Source organism: Ochotona curzoniae, unplaced genomic scaffold, assembly GCF_017591425.1.
Source record: "Ochotona curzoniae isolate NIBS_2020 unplaced genomic scaffold, NIBS_Ocur_1.0 contig_2754, whole genome shotgun sequence".
Classification (NCBI taxonomy): Eukaryota; Metazoa; Chordata; class Mammalia; order Lagomorpha; family Ochotonidae; genus Ochotona; species Ochotona curzoniae.
This window is the reverse complement of record NW_024465582.1, coordinates 25,274,334-25,296,245: the sequence shown is the minus strand read 5'-3', so window position 1 is coordinate 25,296,245 and position 21,912 is coordinate 25,274,334. Positions and strand designations below refer to the sequence as shown.

The 21,912-nt window shown below is 49.2% G+C and overlaps 1 protein-coding gene and 1 pseudogene across 4 annotated transcripts; one reads left to right on the top strand and one right to left on the bottom strand.

The window, feature by feature from the left end:
- The first annotated feature begins 386 nt into the window (after positions 1-386).
- On the top strand, positions 387-879 carry LOC121154393 (annotated as a pseudogene). The gene has a single exon (XR_005883505.1). The product of XR_005883505.1 is annotated as a 60S ribosomal protein L27a-like (transcript).
- A 10,290-nt stretch (positions 880-11,169) lies between these two features.
- GPX8 (glutathione peroxidase 8 (putative)) lies at positions 11,170-15,158 on the bottom strand. Of its 3 annotated transcripts, none has more exons than XM_040977692.1 (3): positions 14,921-15,158; positions 14,108-14,369; positions 11,170-11,723 (listed from the first exon to the last, which is right to left on the bottom strand). In XM_040977692.1, the coding sequence occupies exons 1-3, from the start codon at positions 15,122-15,124 to the stop codon at positions 11,560-11,562; spliced, it is 630 nt and encodes a 209-aa protein (XP_040833626.1). In that variant the 5' UTR covers positions 15,125-15,158; the 3' UTR covers positions 11,170-11,559. The 3 variants fall into 3 exon arrangements, with proteins under 3 accessions (XP_040833626.1, XP_040833627.1, XP_040833628.1); XM_040977693.1 differs by having other exon boundaries at positions 15,074-15,124; XM_040977694.1 differs by having other exon boundaries at positions 14,108-14,243; positions 15,074-15,124.
- Between the last annotated feature and the right edge of the window lie 6,754 nt (positions 15,159-21,912).

Sequence of the window (21,912 nt, the reverse complement as noted above, 5' to 3'; positions counted from 1 at the left end):
CCAATCAAGTTCAAAGCTTACTCTGAGCAAAACACTGAGCCAATCTCTGAAGAGGATTCAAAGATGAAAAAGTCAAGAACCTTGTGTGGTTGGAGCCGATCTACATAGTGGATAATGTATGTAAAATATGGAGCCAAACACAAACCACAGGTCTATTCTATAGGAACACGGGAAAAAAAAGATTCTAAGCAGTGTGATTTGCAAAGGCAGTTTGGGAAAGGTAACCTGGCGTTTGAATGGTACAGTTTTGCTCGAAGATAGGGACAATCCCAGAATGGCACAACCTAGCACAGGCTTGACAGGAGAGGAGGGATGGACAGCCATGACATCATAAAGGGAGGTGATGCAAGCAGGGCAGAGCCTCTGTCCTGGTGGCTTTCCTCTGCATGGCAGCCGATGTGCCATGCAGACTGAGGAAGACGCGGAAACTGTGCGGCCACGTGAGCCCTGGCCATGACCGCATCGGCAAGTACTGGAAGCACCCGGGAGGCCAGAGAGATGCTGGTGGCATGCATCACCACAGGATCAACTTTGACAAATATCACTCAGGTTACTTGGGGAAAGTTGGTAAAAGGCATTACCACTTGAACTGGAACCAGAGCTTCTGCCCAAATGTCAACCTGGATAAGCTGTGGACGCTGGTCAGTGAGCAGACCTGGGTGAACGCTGCCAAGAACAAAACGAGCGCTGCCCCCATCATTGATGTGGTGAGGTTGGGCTACTAGAAAGTTCTGGGAAAAGGAAAGCTCTCAAAGTTCCCGGTCATTGTCAAAGCCAAATTCTTCAGTAGAAAAGCTGAAGAGAAGAAGATTAAGGACATTGGGGGAGCCTGTGTCCTGGTGGCTTGAAGCCACTGTTCATTAAAGTGCTTCTCTGCTGACAAATAAATAAACAAATAAACAAATAAACAAATAAATAAAGCAGAGAGAAATGACAGGGCCCGGGAGCTTGGAACTTAAATCTCTGTGTAAAGAAGGTCCTTCCAGAGATTTTTGGGCAGAGAAGAAATACGATAGCTTAAGGTAATAGTTATAGATACATAAGCTTTGATACTAGATCTCATTGCTTTGCGTAGTGTGTGTGACACTTGCTGGGTCCAAGTGTGAATATGTTCAATACACAGGAGAGGGCACAGCCTGGAGGTGGTCTCATCAGCTTGGCTGCTGTTATCACTCCAGAAAGGGGAGATGCAGTCATCATTGCTCAGGGGACAAAGGACTGCTGTTGGTAGCTGTCTTTGGGCACGAGGGAAAGGCAGAGAGTTAAAGAAGGCTGACTGCTCATTGGAAGACAGTGACATTGGCACCTGGGTCCACATCACTGTGGTGGAACCACGAAGGATATCTTGGTTCTTGTCTCCCACTGAAGAACTTCCCCACGGACAGGGACAGTGAACAAAGTGGAGATTTATTGAAAGTGAGAAAGCTCCCAATCAAGGGAGGAGCTGCCAGTTACTACTGGGAGAATGGAAACCTGCCCTTTTTGTATACAAAGTTGCTTTCCACTGATTGGCCCCTTTCTAGAAACCAGACCTATTTACCCAATCAGGGGAAGAGCACAATAATAAATCAGAAGCCAAGGATTATAGTCATGCTTAGCCTGATTACTTTAAAATTCAGTGCGGGGCATGGCACTATGGTTCGATGTTTAAATCCTCACCTCGCAAGTCCTGAGATCCCATGTCCGTATCCCGGCTGCTCCACTTCCCATCCAGCTCCCTCTTTGCAGCCTGGGAAGTAGAGAATGACCCAAAGCCTTGGGACCCTGCATCTGCATGAGAGATTCAAAAGAACAGCTCCTGTCTCCAGATCCTGGCAGCAGATGGAGGATTTTTCTGTCTCCTTCTCTCTGTAAATCTGATCTACTTTTCCAATAAAAATAAATATTAAAAAGAAAATCACGGGCCCGGCGCGGTGGCGCAAGTGGTTAAAGGTCCTCGCCTTGCACGCCCGGGATCCCATATGGGTGCCGGTTCTAATCCCGGCAGCCCCTCTTCCCTTCCAGCTCCCTGCCTGTGGCCTGGGAAAGCAGTCGAGGACGGCCCAAAGCTTTGGGAACCTGCACCCGCGTGGGAGACCCGGAAGAGGCTCCTGGCTTCGGATTGGCATAGTATCGACCCATTGCGCTCACTTGGGGAGTGAATCATCGGACGGAAGATCTTCCTCTCTGTCTCTCCTCTCTGTATATCTGCCTTTCCAATAAAAAAATAATAAAACTAAATCTTAAAAAAAAAAAAAAAGAAAATCACAAAGCAAAAATGCAGTGCAGTTAGCTGACCAAACTGCCTATTTGCCAAACCCTTTGCACCAGGAGGACAGGGTTGCTTGGGCAGAACGGGAACTAGGAAAGATTCGCAGTTCTGTTTTGGTTCATGCTGCACGTAAAGTCCTGGGAGGATATTCCTGAAGACAGAGTTTCCAAGTCTAGAGCGCTTAGGAGCCCTTGAGGGCTGTATCACTGTCATATGTCTTCTTTCATTCTATTCTGTCGGTATAGAGTTGGGGCTTATTTTCCTTACATTATCTTGGGGTGGGGGAACTACATTATCCAGATAATTCTCAAGTGCAAGAACTACCCTCAGGAAATAAAAAAATATATACACACATATATCAAAGAAAGTACCTGGGGTGATCCAACTTGGTTTTCAGGCTTTAAAACTGGGCAAATTTGACTCTCCACTCACTGTGCTATGGAAAAACAGATTTTAAAAGACCCCTGTGGCTTTCTTTCTTTTTTTTAATGAATTGGGCTGCGGTAGAAAAATAAGCCTAGGCATTATTTACAATGGGAAAAAAAAATAGTAAGCCATGTAAGCAAAGCGAGGGAATTCTTTATTGCCTTTTTTCCAGGCTTGCACAACCTCGGCAAATGTTCTAAGGGTCCAGATCTCCGAGCAGTCAATCGCTCCCAGCTTTCTGCGCTGCCTGACGCGGGGAACAGCGAACCCCAGATTTCCTGCCCTTCTTCCCGCTTCCCCACCCCCACCGGCGGGACAGGTGTCCCGGGGACCGTTGAAGCCAGCACCAACCGTCCTTTGTGTCCAGTAGGCGCGCGCGGGGGCGGGCAGGGCTGGCGCGCGCGCGCAGGGGGCGCGCGAGCGGCGGCGGGCGCGGGAGCGGTGGCGGGGGCCACGGGCAGCGGCGGGAGGGGACGCGCGGGCGGGCCCTTGGGGCGCGAGAACCCACGGACCGTTGGCGTTAGGGAGGGGGTGGAGGGGTCATCTTTCTGCATTTCTGGAAAAGCAATTGAACCCAGTGAAGTGGAAAACGCCAGGTTGCCCAGCGGCAGGTGCAGCGAGCGCGCCTTGATGGTGGAAAGGCTGCTGGCGAATGCGTGGTGTGTATGTAAAAGCGTAAACAGAGGCCTGCCCGACTTCCAGGGGGAACAGAAATGTAAGAGACCTGCTTAGACCCTTACAGCCCCGGCTATCCCTCCTGGCCACCTCCTTGGGACTCAAATTGGCCTAGGAGTTGTCTTCCGGGCCTGTCTCATGGCCGCTCACCACCCACCTCCTGTAAAACCCCTTTGGAGGATAGCGGATCACCCCCCAAGACACAGGGTCTTATTGTCCCTCAAATTTCCCTGAAAAATATGGGGATACAATGCTTGATTCTTGTTTCCCTACTGCTCCCCCGCCGCCTGAAACCATGGTGCCGGGATGCTTTAATGATAATGACTACCTGATGTTACAAGGGTTTTGGGGGGGAAAAAGTTGACAAACTGTACAAAGTATATACCCTATCTTTCACCCACCTCCCCCCAATGTTAAGACCGTTCAAAACTGTGTGGTGGTCTCTTAGTCTTTTTCAAGGCCATGCTGCTTTAGTGGCCAGTGTATCTGAACCAAGACTGTTTGGGTTTGTCTAGTGCATTTTAGGCAAGAATCCCACAGAAGCAAGGTTGGGTTGTGCTCATGGCATTAGTATTAGGAGGCATGCGCGTTTGAATGTCTCGTTAATGGTGACGTGCACTTGGGTCATTTGGTGAAGGTGGTTATTGCCAGGTCTGACTGGTGGAAAGCTATGGTTGGCCTGTGTTTAATCAGAGAGGACCAGTATCTCGATCGTAGTCATAGTGACTTAAGAACTAAAGATTCTTGGCTGTGGCAGTGGTGCCCTGGGTGGTTATCAAAAATGCTCCTCTTCCTGCTTGTACTGTTTTGATGTTAAATTTTAAGCTGAATATCTAAGCACACAATAACATTAAAAAATTGTTTGAAAAGCAGAGGGATAGAGAAAAGAGAGGGAGTGAGAGATCTTCTGTTTGCTGTTGGGCTTACCAAATCCCTACAGTAGCTGGGGGCCGGCCAGGCCCAAACCAGGAGCCTGCAAGGGAACCTGGCTCTCTCACCTGGGGGGTTCCAGCCACACCTGTGTGTGTGTGTGTGTGGGGGGGTGGCCTCATGTGCTGCCTCCCAGGCACACTAGCAGGAAGCTGGATCAGAAGCAGAAGGGATGCTATGTACTTGAACCCAGGCATTGTGATGCAGGCACCTGCTGTGCCAAAGTGCCAGCCTCCTCAATAACTTTCTAAAGGGAGCTATTGACCTAATACTCTCTTTACACGAGACAGTCTCACACTGTTTACACGCCGTGGAACCAGTGGCAAAAATGGAATTTAGAGTTATTATATAAGTAACAGCATTTTAGATGGTTTGTATTTTTAGTTACGATAAAAACACCAATTTGTATGGACTTTAACTTTCATTGATTTAATTCTGTGGGTAAATGTACATCTAAAAGCAGAACAAAGATAAAAAGTCATAGTGTTTGTGCTGTATTTTAGATTCTAGTTGGCGTTTGCAAAGCTGACCGCCTAACAAGGCCTCTAAGCCTCATCCAATGATAGTTCGCTTTATTTGACCTTACTGTTTGCTGAAGAGATTTTCTGGAAGCCGGAATGATGCTCCTCTGCACTGCGAGGTACGTAGGTCGAGTTCTTGTGGCTGAAACAGAGATCTTTGGATCTGAGTTCTTGGTCAGCCATTTTGGTAAGTACTGTTTGAAGATGTGTGTGGCATCCCTGGACCTTTGCCTGCGTGCACAGTACTGGCCTAAGAATGGGCCTGAGTTTGACGCTGTCAGTATGAGGCAGAACAGGACTGAGTTTTCACATTTAAAAAAAAAAATCATTGACTCTTTCTGGGTATCTATTAATCCTCCCCAGAAAAAAGGTATAAATCCGTATCTCGCCTCAGAGCAGCATGCGATCCGCGGTCATCCGGGGGCGGCAATGAGGCCGCCAGACGGTTTTCCCCGGGCCATCTGGCGAGGCCGCCTCTCCTGGCACCTGCGCCGGCGGCCCGTCTGGCTCTGTCGGCGCCCCCTCTCCCCGATGTCCTGGGCCTGCGGCAGGTGCCGAGCCGAGGACCACCCCGCCTGGGGACCGTTCCTGGCGAGCCCCCTTACGGGGGGTCGGGAACCGTTGGAGTGGCAAAGCAAAGAACGTAAAGCTCCCAGGACCCGCGCCTCGGCGCGCCAAGCCGCCAGCCTCCAGCGGGGGACCCGGCCCGCGGGGCTGAGAGGCGCGCCACAGGCCGCGGGCAAAGCTTGGCGCTCCCGGGCGAAGCTTGGCGCTCCCCGGCGCGCCTCAGCCGGGCGGCGGCGCCGGGGCGAGCGCGCGCGCATGCGTACGTGCCGGCGTGCCTGCGTGCGGGCCGCGGGGGCGGGGCCGTGAGCGCCGCCGGCGCCGGGCTCGCGTCGGGGAAGCCCTCCCGGGCGCTGACGTCACGGCCGCGCCGGCCAATGGCAGGCCGCGCCGGGGGATTCCCGCTCCGGCGGCCGCCCGGCTGGCTTTTTAAATGGATCCCCCGGGAGCGCTCGGTGGGAGCGGCGGGCCGGGCCGGGCCTCGGGGCCGAGCCGGGGGGCTGCGGAGGGCACCGGGAGCCCCGGGGCCACCCCTCACGCTGCCTTCCCACCTGCGAACGTGGGATCTGGTCTTCCCGGGAGTGTGGTGCGGGTCGGTGCTCGCCGGGAGGCTCGCGGCGGAGGAGCCGGGGCTTGCTCGCCCCCTGACGTGAGTGACCGCTGGGCCTCGAAGAAGAACCGCAGGTGCTGAGGAAGGCGGCGTTGGGGCTGCAGAGGGAAGCCCCGCGACGACGGCTCGGCCCTGGCGCGTCGGGGAGGTGGGCGCGGGGTCCCCGAGCCGGAGAGGCCACGTCGAGCCTCAGCCTAGTGACTCCGCCTCGCATCCCTCAGCCTCCCCATCACCCTTCACTGCGCTGTAACCCTGACTCAGGTTTCTGTAGGTCTTTTCTGCAGAGTTGAGTGCGTAGCTACACTTTCAGAGTGCAATGGTTAGTGTCACCCAACTGCCATGTAAGTCCCTAACCGCGCTGGCCACTGGCACCTTCCTCCCTCAGCTCGGTTGCAGGTCTGTCTCTGGCTCGCGCTCGGCGCTCTGACCGACCTCGGTGTCCTCCCGGCAGCGACCAGGGTCGGGCAGGCAGTGCGTAGTTTGCTGGCTGCTGTGCGTCGAGTCAGCAGCCAGTGCTACCCTGCCACCTGCTTCTGGGCCATGTCCTCGCGTCGCTGTGTGTGTCCTCCCGCGTGTGTGACGAGCTGGCAGTGTATTGTTAGCTGGTTGGATATGCGAGTGACACCAGCTAACATGCGGCTGCTATCTCGTCGCATCCACCTTAACGTCGGAGGGCACTGGGGTCTGCAGTGCGGGCGTGCACTTCCTGCCGTCATGTCGGGTGCTACTTAGCATGAATCAGTTACTGTTACCGTAGTTACTCAACTATAACACAACGCACAGCTTTATAACGGCGAAGAAAGTGATTTAACTAATGACCCCAAGGTTTCAATTATGATGTTTGAAGACGTGGGTAGGTGCCCGTATTAAAGTATTTGTGACACTGTATGCGTTTTTAAGTGTACGCTTTAGAATGTAATGACAGTCTAGGATGAAAAATCTTAAATCTATGTGCAAATTTTCTTTTTTTTATTTTTTAAAGATTTATTTTTATTATTTATTTATTGGAAAGGCGGATATACAGAGAGGAGAGACAGAGAAGAAGATCTTCCGCCCGAGTGAGCGCAACGGGCCGATACTATGCCGATCCGAAGCCAGGAGCCTCTTCCGGGTCTCCCACGCGGGTGCAGGGTCCCAAAGCTTTGGGTCGTCCTCAACTGCTTTCCCAGGCCACAGGCAGGGAGCTGGAAGGGAAGCGGGGCTGTGAAGTCTGGTATTGTTTCTTGGAACAGCAATTTCTTTTTCTTAAAAAATGATTTATTTGTTTTTATTAGAAAGTTAGGTTTACAGAGGGGAGGAGAGGCAGAGAGAAAGATATTCTATCTGCTGATTCACTCTCCTAGGGGCCACAACTGCCAGAGCTGAGCCGATCCGAAGCCAGGAGCCAGGAGCTTCTTCCAGGTCTCCCACACAGGTGCAGGGTCCCCAGGCTTTGGGCCATCCTCGACTGCTTTCCTGGGCCACAAGCAGAAAGCTGGATGGGAAGTGGAGCAGCCAGAATACAAACAGGAGCCCGTATGGGATTCCGGGGTGTGTTAGGTGAGGACTTTAACCACTAGGCTATTGCCCCAGACCCGGAGCAGTAATTCTTAATAAATCATTAAAGTAGGTCTCTGTGACGGTGTGTGCATGCTAGCTCAAGAGGGACTAGGGGTAATATTCGAAATGAGTCAGCAATCTCCATTTCACTTGAAATGTCAAAAAAATTGAGGAACTTTTTGGCAGCTGGTTGAATTAGTAGGGTTGACTCAATTCTTCACTTTCTGCAAGTTTGCATGCTCACAGAATGTTTGGGAGCGAGTAAGAGCTTGAGCTGGCCAAGTGGGAAGGACGACCCTGCAGTGTGATTTTATCTGTTTTATTGCTGCAGGGGCAGCTAGGCCTGGACCCAGACCTTTGGCGCCCTCAAGTGGACGTTTGCAGCACGTGGTGGAACTGGAGGTGTGTTTCTAGATGAGATGTATTGAATTATATTGGTAAAATAGTTTTTGTGCTTATCTTATTTAAACTTATTTTTAGAAATAGGTTGAACAGATACCTGTAAATTCATTCTTGGGCATTTTCTTTCAGATTGTAGCCTCCTCGTGTCGTGGCAAAGGGTTATTCCATTTTTACAGTCGTGTTTTAAGTTTAGGTGAATGTTCTCATCCTGTTTATTTTTTAAGGTTAAATGTTCCTGTGTCATTTTCTCAAGAGAGTCACTGGCCTGTTGCTAAAAATAATAATAAAAAAACCTGTTCAATTTTGAATGCCTAGCCTTTGTGTTTCATTTTTTAAATTTGAAATTGAGAAGCAAGGCCTAAAATGCCAGTGTTTGTCCTCAATGAACAGTGCACTTTCAAAGCTGTTTTTTTTTTTACAGTTTAATATTACTGATAGGAGCAGGGAGGAGGGAAGGAATGGAACGACAGAAGATTAAAGGAATCAATGGGTAAAAAGGAAAATGGAGAGAAAAATTAAAAAAAAAAAAACATTTCCATTGGCTTGAGCGGGAAAGACAGGCATTGGGAAGTCGAGACCCGAGCAGAGGGAAAGGGGTCGCTCGGTGAGGAGGGCTGGGCTGCTGGCTTCCCGCCCAGGCTGCTTCCCGGGGCAGCCAGCACTCCGGCCTCGCTGGCGTGGGGCAGGCGGCTGCTTCCATCGCCTCGCCTCTTGCTGCCTTTCTGCCAGCTGGGGCCTTCATGGTTGGGCTGAGGAGGGGGAAGGAGAAGTGGAGGGAGTGTGATGGGTCAGTTCCTGGGCATTACTGTCGCGGGAGTTCTGTGATCCCATGAGAAGATGAAATCATCAAGCCTCATCCCCTCATCAGCTCCACCCACTTAGGCCATGTTTTAGATTCAACCGTGAATGAACGTGACATTGTGTGTGTACAGACAACACTTCAGCCCATGAAAAGCAGTGTTTTCATCACAGCATCTTTAAAGAAATAAATGTAGAGACAGTTTTGGCTTTTCTCTTTGAGATTTGATCATAATATTTTGTTTTGAAAGAGAGATACAGAGGGGGAAGCTAGAAAGATTTTCCATTCTCTTGCTCACTGCTCCAATGGCTGCAACAGCCAGGACTGGCTCAGGCCGGAGCCCAGAGGCAGGAACGCTGGCTGGGCCTTCCCTGTGGGTGCAGGGCTCCCAGGATGGGGAGCACGTCCTGCTGCTTTCCCAGGCACATCAGTAGGGAGCTGAACCCGAAGCAGAGCAACCGGGACTTGAACCAGCGCTCCTGTGTAGGATGCCCACTTTGCATGTGGGAGCTTCACCCGCTGGGCCAGGATGCCAGTCCCTGTGTTTTTGCTTTTAACTGAAGTAACTTCCTGTTTGAGATTATCTGCAGGTAATTCAACGAGGTTATTAGATTTCAGCGCAATTAGGCAGAGTATTATCACTGTCATAATTCAGAAGCTGTGTAGACTTCCACATTTTTATATACATTTCCATAGTTGTTATATTAACACTAGTATATAATAATGTAACATTTTTGTTGTGGGTTTTTCTCTCCGGGGATCCTGATGATCCCCCGTTGAAGTCCCATCTTTCAACCCTTTGGTGTGCTGGAGCTAGCAGTGAGGTAAGTGCAGACCAAGTGTTCAAAATTTCAGAGGCCTTGAGCTAATTATTAGAACCCACTGGGAACTGGCCGCCAGGAACTTTACACCATGGAAACTGCCCTATGCTGTCAGGGTTCCTCGGAGTCTGCTGTTACTCATTTGCCCACTGCTGTGTATATACCCCAAGTTAGGACATAGCGTCCCAGACGCCCTGTGCTTGTTAAGCCTATTCGGAAACGAGACACAGCGGTCGGGCCTGGCTCAGGCGCGTTTTCGTTCCTATCCTAGGCCCGACACTCTGGTCCGTCCGCCGTGAGCTGGAATTACTAGGACATAGTCTCCAAGCACCAGAACTAAAATGCACTTGCTTCTGTCTCCTGTCCTGAAGACAGCCGCATACCACGTGACGCTCAGCAGTTCTCAATCACATCCCCTGTCAGGCAGCCCGTGACTCAGACGCGCGATGCTGACACCGATTCCAGAGAGACAGCTTGTGCTCAGCGTGTGTGCTGGGAGGTGGGGGACAGCGGGGAACCCAGAGCAGACACACGAATCTCCACCTGCTTGCCTGCCCTGCACACCCAAGGGGCAAGGGACAACCACTGTGAAGATGGTCATTACGCAGCCCCCTGTGGCTTGAGGCAGGCCAGCCCTCGCTGGGGTGGGCATTCACTGGACAGCCCTGGCCACCCTCAGTGCAGCTCTGCTGCCACCCATTGGACAGTGGGGAGTCTGCATCGCTTGTGGGGTGCTGCTCCTGCCTGGGACGTAGGCACCACCACCATGCCATCCTCCCACCAGCCAGGCCGCTGCACTGTCCCGCTCAAGTCCTAAGCGGCTGTGCAGGATGAGGCAGGAGCGCTCTGGCTGTAACACTTTGAGGCAGGGTGGCCCTCCACGCTGTGCGGCACAGCGGCTCGGCATTCAAACTCCTCCTAGGCTTGTAGGACCAAAATCACAAAGGACGGACTGCTTAGGTGGCTTCTGTTTATCAGTAACCCAGATTCATTCTGATTTCCTGGTGCCTTCACACATGTTGGTAAGTATGTTCATTTATCAATGCTCTATAAAAGTTAAAGAATTTTGAAGCATAAAGAGCGACTGCACCCCTTCGCTCGGTCACGCTGCACCTGCCACACACAGCAGTTCCAGGGGCTGAGTGCTCCCGCGGGGTCTCCCACCGCAAGGCCATACCGGTGGATCCTCTTGTCCTCGGGTGGAAATTGCGCCTCCACCTTTGCCACAGAGCGCACACAGGATGCAGTCCGTTCAGCGAGTCCTGGGCTGCTCGCTCTTTCACATTCGCATTTTGATCTCTTGGAGCTAATTTTCGCAATTCAACTCTCAGAACGATGGGTCATTGAATTCTCTCCAAATGATTTAGTCTGACTATATATGAACAGCCAAAATCAACTGAGAAGAAATCAATTACACTCACATCCTACACTTGAGCTCTTCACCCAGAAACGATCAACTCAACCTTCATATTGCATTTCTAGAATCCGACTTGCTTCTGGAGAAACACTGGAAATGAGGGTTGCTTCAACTATTACGATAATGTCATTTATAAATGATTGTCATAGTAAAACACACCAGGCAACTACTTAGAAAACCAAATCAAACACTGTACATGAAACAAAAGTATATGACACTTTATAGGTATATTTTACATTTTTTCAACATTTCAATATTTTAGCATGTTCAACATAGCTGTGACATTTGCTAGTCACCCACAGTCGCCTTGAACCCAGCAGTGGTCTAGTGTGTTGGCTTAGCCATCCAGTACGGTCCTGGAAAAGGGTCAAGTTGAACAGGATACTGAAGTCCACGGGTGACTGAATTCTGAATTTTCAGTAGTCTTTGGCTGTTCTTTCCGTTTTGATAATACTGTCGTACTGGAGTCCTTCATTACTACTGGCTAGCAAGACAACGTAAAAAAAACCCCATCCTTTCATGCCACACTGAAGTTTTTGAGACGAGACCAAGCTGTCCCGGAACCCTTCTGTGCTTGCAGCGGGAGGCGGGCCCAGCGGCAGGCTCATAGGTCCTCCTTCTTTTTTATGATGATTTTCCTAATCTGAGCTGCGATGTCAGGCCTGATGACGTCAATGGGCTCCTCAGGCCTCCAGAACTTCACAACTTGACCCTCAGGGTTGACCAGATACTTCCAGAAGTTCCACCGTGGTTCCTTCTTTACAGAATCTGAAATAGAACGTAGGATAATGAGCGTACACGATAACTTTGGGGTCATGCGATAAAATCAAAACTAAAGCAAACAGAGAATTTGAAAGTTTGATGAGCCAAATTTCAATACTTTCTACTGATCTACATTGATGAAGTTATTTTAGGTTTTTTGATTTTAAACAAAGATTTTAGCTTGTCATTGGCTTAAAACTTTCAGCTTCTTAACATTTTGAAAGATAAAATGATGTCCTAAAGGAACTTGGTAATGGAAATCTGTGGATTGCTTTTCATGTTAAATAGGTGTATGTTAATGTTTTTAACGTTTTTGCATAGCTGAAAATAACAGATTCTGAATACTAATCTTCAAGAAGTTGTAACATTCTTTTGATAAATTTTAATTTATATAAGACATACGGATTCCCCCCATTTTTATTATCTAGAATTTATGTTTGTATTATTGAAAAACATGAGAAAAAAGATAACTAAAAATAAGTGTTTACCATGTGCATGGTAGTATATTGACATACAATGCTTGAAGGATTAATCCCTATTTAATCTTTTTAAGTTTTTTTATAAATCTTAAAAATTAAAAAAAATATTTTTTTAGTTTAGTTTTATTGGAAAGTCAGATATAAAGGAGGAGAGACAGAGAGGAAGATCTTCCATCTGTTGATTCACTCCCCAAGCGGCTTTAACAGCTGGAGCTGAGACAATTTGAACCCAGGAGCTTCTTCCAGGTCTCCGACACGGGTGTCAGTTCCCAAGGCTTTGGGCCGTCCTCGACTGCTTTCCCAGGCCACAAGCAGGGAGCTGGATGGGAAGTGGAGAGGCCAGGACTCAGATCATCACTCAGATGGGATCCTAGTGCTTGAAGGGGGAGGATTAGCCAATGGAGCGATTGAGCCATTGCATTGGGCCCAGACACTCCTGGGAGTGATGACAAGGCACCAGTACCAGCTCCTGTGCCCAAGCGTTTGGCTGCTGTGACTGAGGGCATATGCCTTGGCTTTTCCCTTGGCATCCCCCAGAAATGAAGCCACTCTGGGGGCAGCGACTGCAGTGCCTCAGCCTCTCCTCGGCATTAGACATCTCACACAGCTGTGGAGTGTCGCAGGGCACCGGGGTCTCATTTTTGGGTTGGAAGCTTGATTGTCTGGCGAGGCAACAATCAATGAAGCAAGCAAGCAAGCCAGCAAGCCAGCAAGCCAGCCAGCTAGATTTTCTACGGTGACAACAGGCCTGGCGATGCCATCAGAGAGAGCTAGGTGCGAGAACGTTGCTGGCTGACTGTCCTGGGGAATAGTGGCTGGCACACAGTTAGCTGTGCTTGCTTTTCTGTGCATGCACACACTTAACTCTCACGCAGTCTTACGAGGCAGGGAATGTCGGGAACTTTGGCTTAGAAATGAGATGGGGCCGGCACTGTGGCTCAACAGGCTAATCCTCCCCTTGCAAGCATTGGGATCCCATGTGGGTGCTGGTTAGTACCCCAGCTGCTCCACTTCCCATCCAGCTCTGTGCTTATGGAGGATGGGCCGGGACCTTGAACGCTGCCCCCACGTGGGAGAGCTAGAAGACGCCTCCGGCTCCTGACTTTGGATGGGCTCAGTTCTGGCTGTTGGAGTCATTGGCGTGAACCAGCAGACGGAAGATCTTTCTCTCAGTCTCTCCTCTCTCTGTAGATCTGCCTTTCCAACAAAAATAAATGCATCTTTAAAAAACTGAAAGAAATGAGGGGATGGGCAAAGAAATGTCTGCTCCCAGAAGCCACATAGCAGGAACAACTGAGCAGGGGTTTGAATCTAGGTGTAGACCGCAAGCCTCAGGGTCACGGTACCACGTGGCCCACACAATGGGCATGTAAGTTGGCCTTGGGCACCTTCCCCGGGATCTCTGTACTCAGTCTCAGGGCAGGGTCAGTCTGGCTGCTCTGACTTTTAGCAGCAGCCTGGGGAGTATTGGGCCTGAGGTACATCTCAGATAAGAGAGGCAATTACGAAAGGGATTAAACACCAACGGGTGTCTGATAACGCTCAGCCACATTTGGGATGTTTAATAATGGGGCGGGGCGTCTCCCCAGTGCCAGATAAGTAAGGGGAGAATTGCGGAATTGTGCGAAAACAGCCATGGCCACACTCTAAGTACATAAATTCTTCAGATGCTAAGAATTACAACGCAATGCAGTAGACTTCTGTCAACTCACAAGTTAAAACCTTGGTTTCCAGGATGCATAACTTACAGAAAGTTACAAAGGATGAAACGCTGGCTCCTCTGGCACTTTCCTAAAACTTTCTCCAATGAAACATTTCAAACGAACGGGGAATGCTATGGTCCCGGTGTATTTAAAAGCAAAAAAGATCCGATGACAAACAGTAGATGGGTGGGGGCAGGCAGATATTTACCAACAAGAAATCTGAAAGCAGGGTCGGCGTCAGATCCTAGAATCTTAATCTTGTGGAAGATGGGGAAGGTTACTCCGTAGTTGCTTCTTGCAAACGATTCGACTTCCTTGCTTGGTCTGGGCTCCGAATCTCCGAACTGATTGCACGGAAAAGCCAAGACGCTGAAGTGGTATGGTCCAAACTCTTTGTGCAACTCCTTCAGAGCTAAGTAATTTCGGTCTGTGAGCTGGCAGTCACTGGCCACGTTTACAACTAGCGTAACCTCCCGGAAAAAGAAAAAAAAATCCAACCGGAAAGTGAAGCAAAAGATTAAAAAAAAAAAAAATCCTTGCAAATAGTTAAAACTTTAAACCATTTTTTTTTGGGGGGGGGGTATTATGGCATTTGATGTTATTTCATAGTTTTAGTCATATTCACTTTTATTGAAAACCGTTACCCAAATTCCTGAGCTGAGATTCTGAAATATTGCAGGATTAAAAAAAGAAGACAAAATTATAAGGTCTCACAAAAGTTTAGTTTCAAGTGAAAGATGAGAATAAGCGATTTTTTTTGGTAATGTTAGGTATTAATGTTGTTCTTAACGTCCACAGATTCAAATTACTACCTATAAGCATTCTCTTAACAAAGCACGAAAATTAAAAGCATTTTGAAGAGAGCTTATCAATTACAGATATCTTTAAGGACGAGAACTCTTGGTGACGCAATCCTAACGGGATTTTAAAGACTGAATTCTAGCTTGTAACCATGCGAGACGCAAGGAACAGGGCCGAGACAGCAAAACATCAGAAAGAAGAATCGGAAGATGCAACTTACTTTGCCTTTGAATTTTTCCAGAGAAACGGTTCTTCCTTTAGCATCTTTAACTTCAAACGTGTAAAAGCTGTTGGTTTTAGGTTTTAGGAATTTTAGTTGTAGAAGAAACAGCATTACCGTGCATAGAAGCATAGAGAGCAAAACTGCAAATACCTTTGCTCTGGGCCCGGAGCTTTTCACGGGGTAAGCGCTAAGAGGCTCCATTTTGGACCATTCCAGAGAGAAGCCTCAGCAGGCTGGAATTCAAAAGGAGGAGCTGAAACTTGAAACCCGCCTCGTTGAACGGAGAGCCGGGTGGGACACGCCTCAGCAGTGAAGGGCCTTCTGTGGGGGGGAAATGGAGTGAAATTTCCGACTTCAGTGAAGAACTCTGGATGTATCAGTGGGAGTGTGACAGAATCGCAACTTTTGCTTAGCGAAAAGCTGGACATCTTTGGTAGTTGTTGAACGTCCTCCCTGCAAAGAAAAGATGTCGCCAGCAGAGAGCGCCCTTGTACCTCGCTGGCGCCTTCGAAGCTCTCCCAGCTCCAGCGAGCGTCCAGTGCGAGCGCCTGGTTGCACGTGTGTGGTAGCACCCAGGGTCAGGAGTGCCGATCAACTGGGATCTGTGGATATGACCTGTGCGTCACCTGAAGGAAGTCAATGTTACATGCCTTGTGAGTTCGTGGATTTGATAGTGGAAAGAACAGTGAATGCTTTATTTGACCTCACTTAGTTAAGACAGTTAAATCTAGAATACACTAAAAATAAATACTCTTAAAACACTGAAGGCATTAAGAAAAAACACATCTCTATCTGGAAACAAACGAGTCCATTGTTTTTCAAATTTTTGATCATGACTGCCAGGGCGAAATGTATTTTGTAAGTGACCAAGTAACCCCTCATCCTCCCGCTCCCCCAACACACACACACCACACAGCGGAGGAGTTTTCTTACAGGGATTCAGCTTCTGGGGTTCCCAGCGCCACCTGCCAGGGCGGGCTGGAGTCAAGAGCACAGCCGGGACTTGAAGCCGGGCAGCGTGGCACGGGACACAGGCATCTTAACATCTGATCTTACCTGCTTCATCCGACGGGCGTCCTGAGGGAGTTCCATGCTGCTGTTCCCAGTCCGAGTCATGCTGTTCCCGGTCCTGGGTTTCATTCCCATGGCGACAGCTATGCTGTGCACATAGTCTGGCCTCACTGGCCAAGTGGGATCTGGGAACCACGGCATGGATGTGTCCTGGGCCCTTGTCCGACTCACTGAATCAGGATTTGTGCCTTTTTATTTTTTAAGATTTATTTTATTTTTATTGGAAAGGTTGATCCACAGAGAGAAGGAGAAGCAGAGAGAAAGATTCTCTTAACTGCTGGAGCTGAGGTGATCCAAAGCCAGGAGCCAGGGGCTTCTTCCAGGTCTCCCACGTGGGTACAGGGTCCCAAGGCTTTGGGTCGTCCTCGACTGCTTTCCCAGGCCACAAGCAGGGAGCTGGATGGGAAGCAGGGCAGCTGGGACAGGAACTGGTACTCATATAGGATCCTGGTGAACACAAGATGAGGATTTTTAGCCACTAGGCTATTGAGCTGGGCCCCAGAATCTGCGTTTTTACCAGATTCCCTCACAACTCCTGAGCACATTTAGAACTCAGTCTTCCAGTGGTTTCATGACAACAAGTATGTGTTTTTTCTCTCTTTCTCTCTCTCTTTTTTTTTTCTGTCAGGGCCAATGTGCTTCATGTCCTCATGCAGATATGACACATTTTCGCTAACTCCTCAGGTTAATGTCCAAGCAAAGAGTGCAGGAACTGGGAGTCTCAGCGTTAATCCAGGGATGGGAGTTTGACACGGCGGATGAGGCATCACCGGAGTGCCTGCATCTGGAGTCCCATTGCTTGGGGCGGAGACACGGCTCCTCTCCGGATTCTGTCCTCGTGCTCATGGCATCTCAGGAGGCAGCAGGTGACGGCTCAAGGCCTTATGTCCCTGCCACGCATGTGGGAGACTGCCACCAGTGAGTTCTGGGCTACCGGCTTGGGCCTGGCCCAGCTGGGCAGTGAAGCAGTGGAGAGGAGGCTCTTTCCGTTTTGTTCCTGCTGGCCCTTGATGTTCAAATAAGTGCACAGCAAGTTTTTTTTTTTTTAAAAGATTTATTTTATTTTACAGAGAGGAGAGACAGAGAGGAAGATCTTCCATCCGATGATTCACTCCCCAAGTGAGTGCAATGGCCGATGCTATGCCGATCCGAAGCCAGGAGCCTCTTCAGGGTCTCCCACGCGGGTGCAGGGTCCCAAAGCTTTGGGCTGTCCTCGACTGCTTTCCCAGGCCACAGGCAGGGAGCTGGATGGGAAGTGGAGCTGCCGGGATTAGAACCGGCGCCCATATGGGATCTCGGGCGTGCAAGGCGAGGACCTTAACCACTGCGCCACTGTGCCGGGCCCAGGACTTCTAATTTCATGACCAAAATTACTTCAACTGCATCAAGCTTTGCTCTGGAATAAGTGAAATAAATATTTATTTAAAAGAAAACATGGTAGGCGAGACAGCTATAATAACTCAGGTCAAGAGCGAGGGGAGACTTGTAGTTTTTATAAGAAATCATGGGAGGGGGCGGTCTGGCAGGGTGTGGGGTCCCCTGCCTGGGCCCAGGTGGCCTGGGTACCGTGGTGCCGGTGAAGCCCATGGGCTGCCCAGCGGTGCCCTCTGAGTGTTGGAGGTTCTGCACTCACAGGTGCTTTGGGTTCTGGCCCAGGTGGGGGCGGGCAGGGGTTTGAGGGCTCCCCCCCAGGCGAGGAATGTCAGCTGAGGGACTGCACGGACAGGTCTCTGTGCCAGCAAACCAGAGCTTCCTCAGTGGTGCAGATGGAGCAACGGATGGCATATCCACCTGCAAAACGAAGTCAGGGATCAGATGCCGAGAGGTACTGGCAGAGGCCTTGGGCCTCTTCAGATGTGCCAAACAGGGTTTACATCCCGCCCCCAGCAGCATGTAGTGGTGGCTGAGCGGAGGTAAGGCGGCTTAGGCTGACGGCCAGGGACTTTGACCGTGCCAGTTGCTGAGATGTGCTGGCGGGACTCTGGGTTGCACTGGGCATGCTCTGCGTGCTTGAAGATGTGGACCTATAAGAAGTCTGGCAGAACAAATTGGACAACAACCCCAGCCAAACGATGATAGAAAATACCTGGGCAGAGGGAGAGTGAGGCTGACTAGGTCAGCCAATGGACATTGAAAAGGGTCCCTCTTTCTGGGGTCTGCAAGACTGACATTTCAAAACTACTGAAATAACTTGGGCAGAACCCTCGGAGTATGTACCACATTGGGACCCCGGCTTGATCTTGGTGGACATTCTCAATCCCTGGGTATTGGAGCGGTTGGGAGGCTGGGTGTGGCTTCTTCCCTTATCCCCCCCTCTCAACCTCTGCTCCTCGAAACAAGAAAGAAAAACAGAAAATTTGGAAACAATGATCACACCCACATTTCCCTAAGCCTTGATCCATCCTACTCTGATCAACATTGTTAATATCATCTAAAATAACAACAGAAACAGACAAGCAAGAAACAAACAAACAAAAAAAAGAAATGATGGGAAGACTCTAAAGAGGAGCAAGTGAATAGCAACCACAAGAAAGCTTGTCTCTTGGGGCTGGGCAATCTGCAGGGGATAACCAGGGGCCTGCAGGTCAAGAAAAGAAGATAGGAGATGGCAATCTTAGAGGAGGCAGTCCTGGCCAATGTGATCAAAAGACATGGGTGGAGCAGGCTAATCCTCCACCTGCAGCCAGCATCCCTCATGGGCACCGGTTCGTGTCCTGGCTGCTCCACTTCCCATCCAGTTCCCTGCTTGTGGCCTGGAAAAATAGTGGAGGATGGCCCAAAGCTTTGGGACCTTGCACCTGAGTGGGAGACCTGAAAGAAACAAAAAAGATCTTTAAAATGAGAAGATGAATGCTTTGGTCTTCATCTGAAACTGTGCGGAGGCGCCGGTTTGAAATGTTTGGTATCGGATGCGCTCTGCAGGGCTTCGTGGCTGTGGGCACGCCTGGCAGTAGCAGGGTCAGTCTGCTCACTGTGACTTTGCCACCAAGGTCTTCCGCGGCTCTGGCGTTACCCATGGAATGTGCAGCTTTTCCCACTGGGTGTTTGTCAGATGATTTGTCATGAGATCTATTTGTTCCTATTTTCTCAGTTGCTTCGTGTGGTTACTTCCTGCCCTTATTTTTAACCTCTGCAGGTTCCTTGCTGTTTCTTTCTTGGCATTCCTCCTGATTTAGTGTCAGTGTGGTGTGAACCCCGAAGGTAAACAGGCTGGCCTGATGTGCTTGGAGCATCCAGTCATTCATCCTCTTTCCCTTCTTTGTCTTATTTTTCTTATCTTCCTCTTCCTCTTTCTTAATAAATACTTGAGTCATCTGAAACTATGCGACAGGCATTTCCTCCGCAGGAGGTAGAGCTTGGAACAAAAGCTGAGGGGCTCGGAGGACCAAACAGCACCATCTACGGCTGCTGCGTCTCCCAAATTGCAGTCATTTGCATAGCGCCTCTGTAATTTTTTTGGCACATTTGCATGCCATCTGTATTTTTGCTTAACGTTTTTGATTTAGACTATTCATGAGTTTCATTCAAACTAATTTTTGTAAGGAAAAACTTTATGTCAAAACAAAAATCTTAGAACATTAAAAAAAGTATGTTAATACCCCTAGACATTTAAGTGTTCTGTGGCCCGATAAACCATGGGTTCCAAGCGAAGGAATTGCAGGGGGTTGCACTTTGCACATAAAGCATTAAAGAAATTGTAATCTAATTCTTTGACTTTTTTTTTTTGGTATTGAATCAAAATTCATCTCTTCTCATTTGTTGGTCCTGGTTTTGTCACAGGGAGCAATACCAGGCAACTTTTTTTTTTTTTTTTGCTTTCTTTCTTCCTTCCATTTTCTCTCTCCTTCTATCTTTAGGAGGCAAACAGGCAGATTGAGACTATCCAACTCCTAGTTCATTCCCTAAACACTTGTCACAGCTGGGTCTAAAGCCAGGGACCCTTTCACGTGTCGGGGTGCTGCCCCATGACAAAGTCTATCTGACTTCCATCATTGGGGTCCCTGTATCCAAATGCACTCAGGCATCAAATCCGGTCTGGTCCGTGTCCCTTCCTCTGGAACAGTCCTGGGTCTGGATGCTTTTCTCCAGGTGAACTCTAACCTGGGCAGAAACCCTGGAGTTTTCATGCTTTTGTTCTGGACACCATGTTTTCCCTTGCCAGCAAGGGAAAACTTGAACTCTGTTTTTAAAATGATGATTTTGATTTAAATGGATAGATAGTAGAACTGGGTCATGCTGAAACCAGGAACTAGGGACTCCATTCAGGTCTCCCTACATGGGTGGCAGGGGCATAAGGACTTGGGTCATCACTTGTTGCCTTCCAGGGTCAGTCAGCAGGAAGTTGGGATTGGAAGTAGAGCCAGTACTTGGACCCAGGAACTTTGATACAAAAAGTGGGCACCACAAGCAATGTTTTCATTGCTATGGCTAATGTTCACTTACTTTTTTTTTTAAAAGGTACTTTGGTCATACTATTGACTCACATATATTTGCATTTAAAAATCTTATTTATTTATTTGAGAGGGAGAAAGTGAGGGAGTGAGCTCCAATCTGCTGGTTTATTCCCCAGATGCCCAAGATGGATCAGATCATAATTCAGATCTCCCATGTGAGTAACAGGGACCCAGTGACTTGCTGCCTTTGCCTCTGGATTCTGTCTTCGCTCCTTTGTGCCCTTGGAGCACAAATGCTTCTGAGGAGAAGAAAGGCTTTCATTGATCCAGGATGGAGTTCTTCGATGCCAGTAAATGAAGCAGGATTGGAAGACAAAAGACCAAGTCTGTTTCTAGAGGAGGATGTACAATAGCAGGAGATGAATCAGGGAAGCGACTTAGGAACTGAGATGCTGAAAGTGCTGGACTAGGTGGATTGGTTAGAGTTCAAGTCTTGGCAGGTTGGTGCAAGATGGTTGTGAAAGTTGTACATTGTGTATCCCGGAAGGCAGCATTCATAAGGACCGGAATTTGTGCAGTTGTGCAGTTGGCTTCACTCTTGGGTCTTCTACTTAGTGGTTTGTCCCTATCTTTGCTTAAGTCGCTTAACCTCATAAAGTTTCACTTTTCGATGCGGGAGTCGGTGGATTGTTAGTCCCTTCCTCCAGAGAGGATGAAATTTAAACAAACCCCAGTGCAAGGGCTTGATAAGTGTTGTTATTATTCACACAAGGCAGCAGTGCTGGGAAGGCTGTGTCAGTTTACCACCGCTGTAACAATTAAACATAAACCTGCTGTCTTAAAACATACCTTCATTGTTTTCCAGTGATGGAGACCAGAGGTCTGAAATCAGGTGCACAGGCCGCAGTCGAGGTATCAGCAGGACTTACTTGTTCTGGTGGCAAGGTTGTGCCTGGCCTTGCCCAGTTCCTGGTGCCTGCTAGAATTTCTTGGCTTGGGGTCGCTCCATTCTCCAGGACCAGGTCGCTGTCTCTTATTTGAGCCTAGTCAGGGCTCCTTCTGCCTTTCTCTTAAGGGTGTCTGTGACTGTAGGAGACCTCACCCAGAGGATTCTAGATCTTCTCTGCATCTCAGCTTACCTGTGATGGCATCATACCTGCGGTGAGGGGTAAGATTGATGGGTCCCAGAGATTAGGACCTGGACATCCTTGGGGCCCAGTTTGGAATGGGGAGGAAGCCAACAGCAGAGCCACCTTTCTCAAAGTGCTGACCACTGATCAGAGCCAGGGAAGGCAGCCTGGGAGTTACCCTGGCTGGGAAGCTGTGGAAGGGCACTCCAGGTGGGAAACAGGATGGAGAGGGTAACCGTAGGTGAGTCAGGGAATCAACGACTTGCCAAGGCCAGCATGTCATGGTCAATGTGATGCTTCTTGATCACAGATCAGCGTATCAGTTTCTCTCTGTTTTCCTATGTAAAAGAATATTGGAAAGGGAGAGACAGAGATAAACAAACAAAAAACCAGA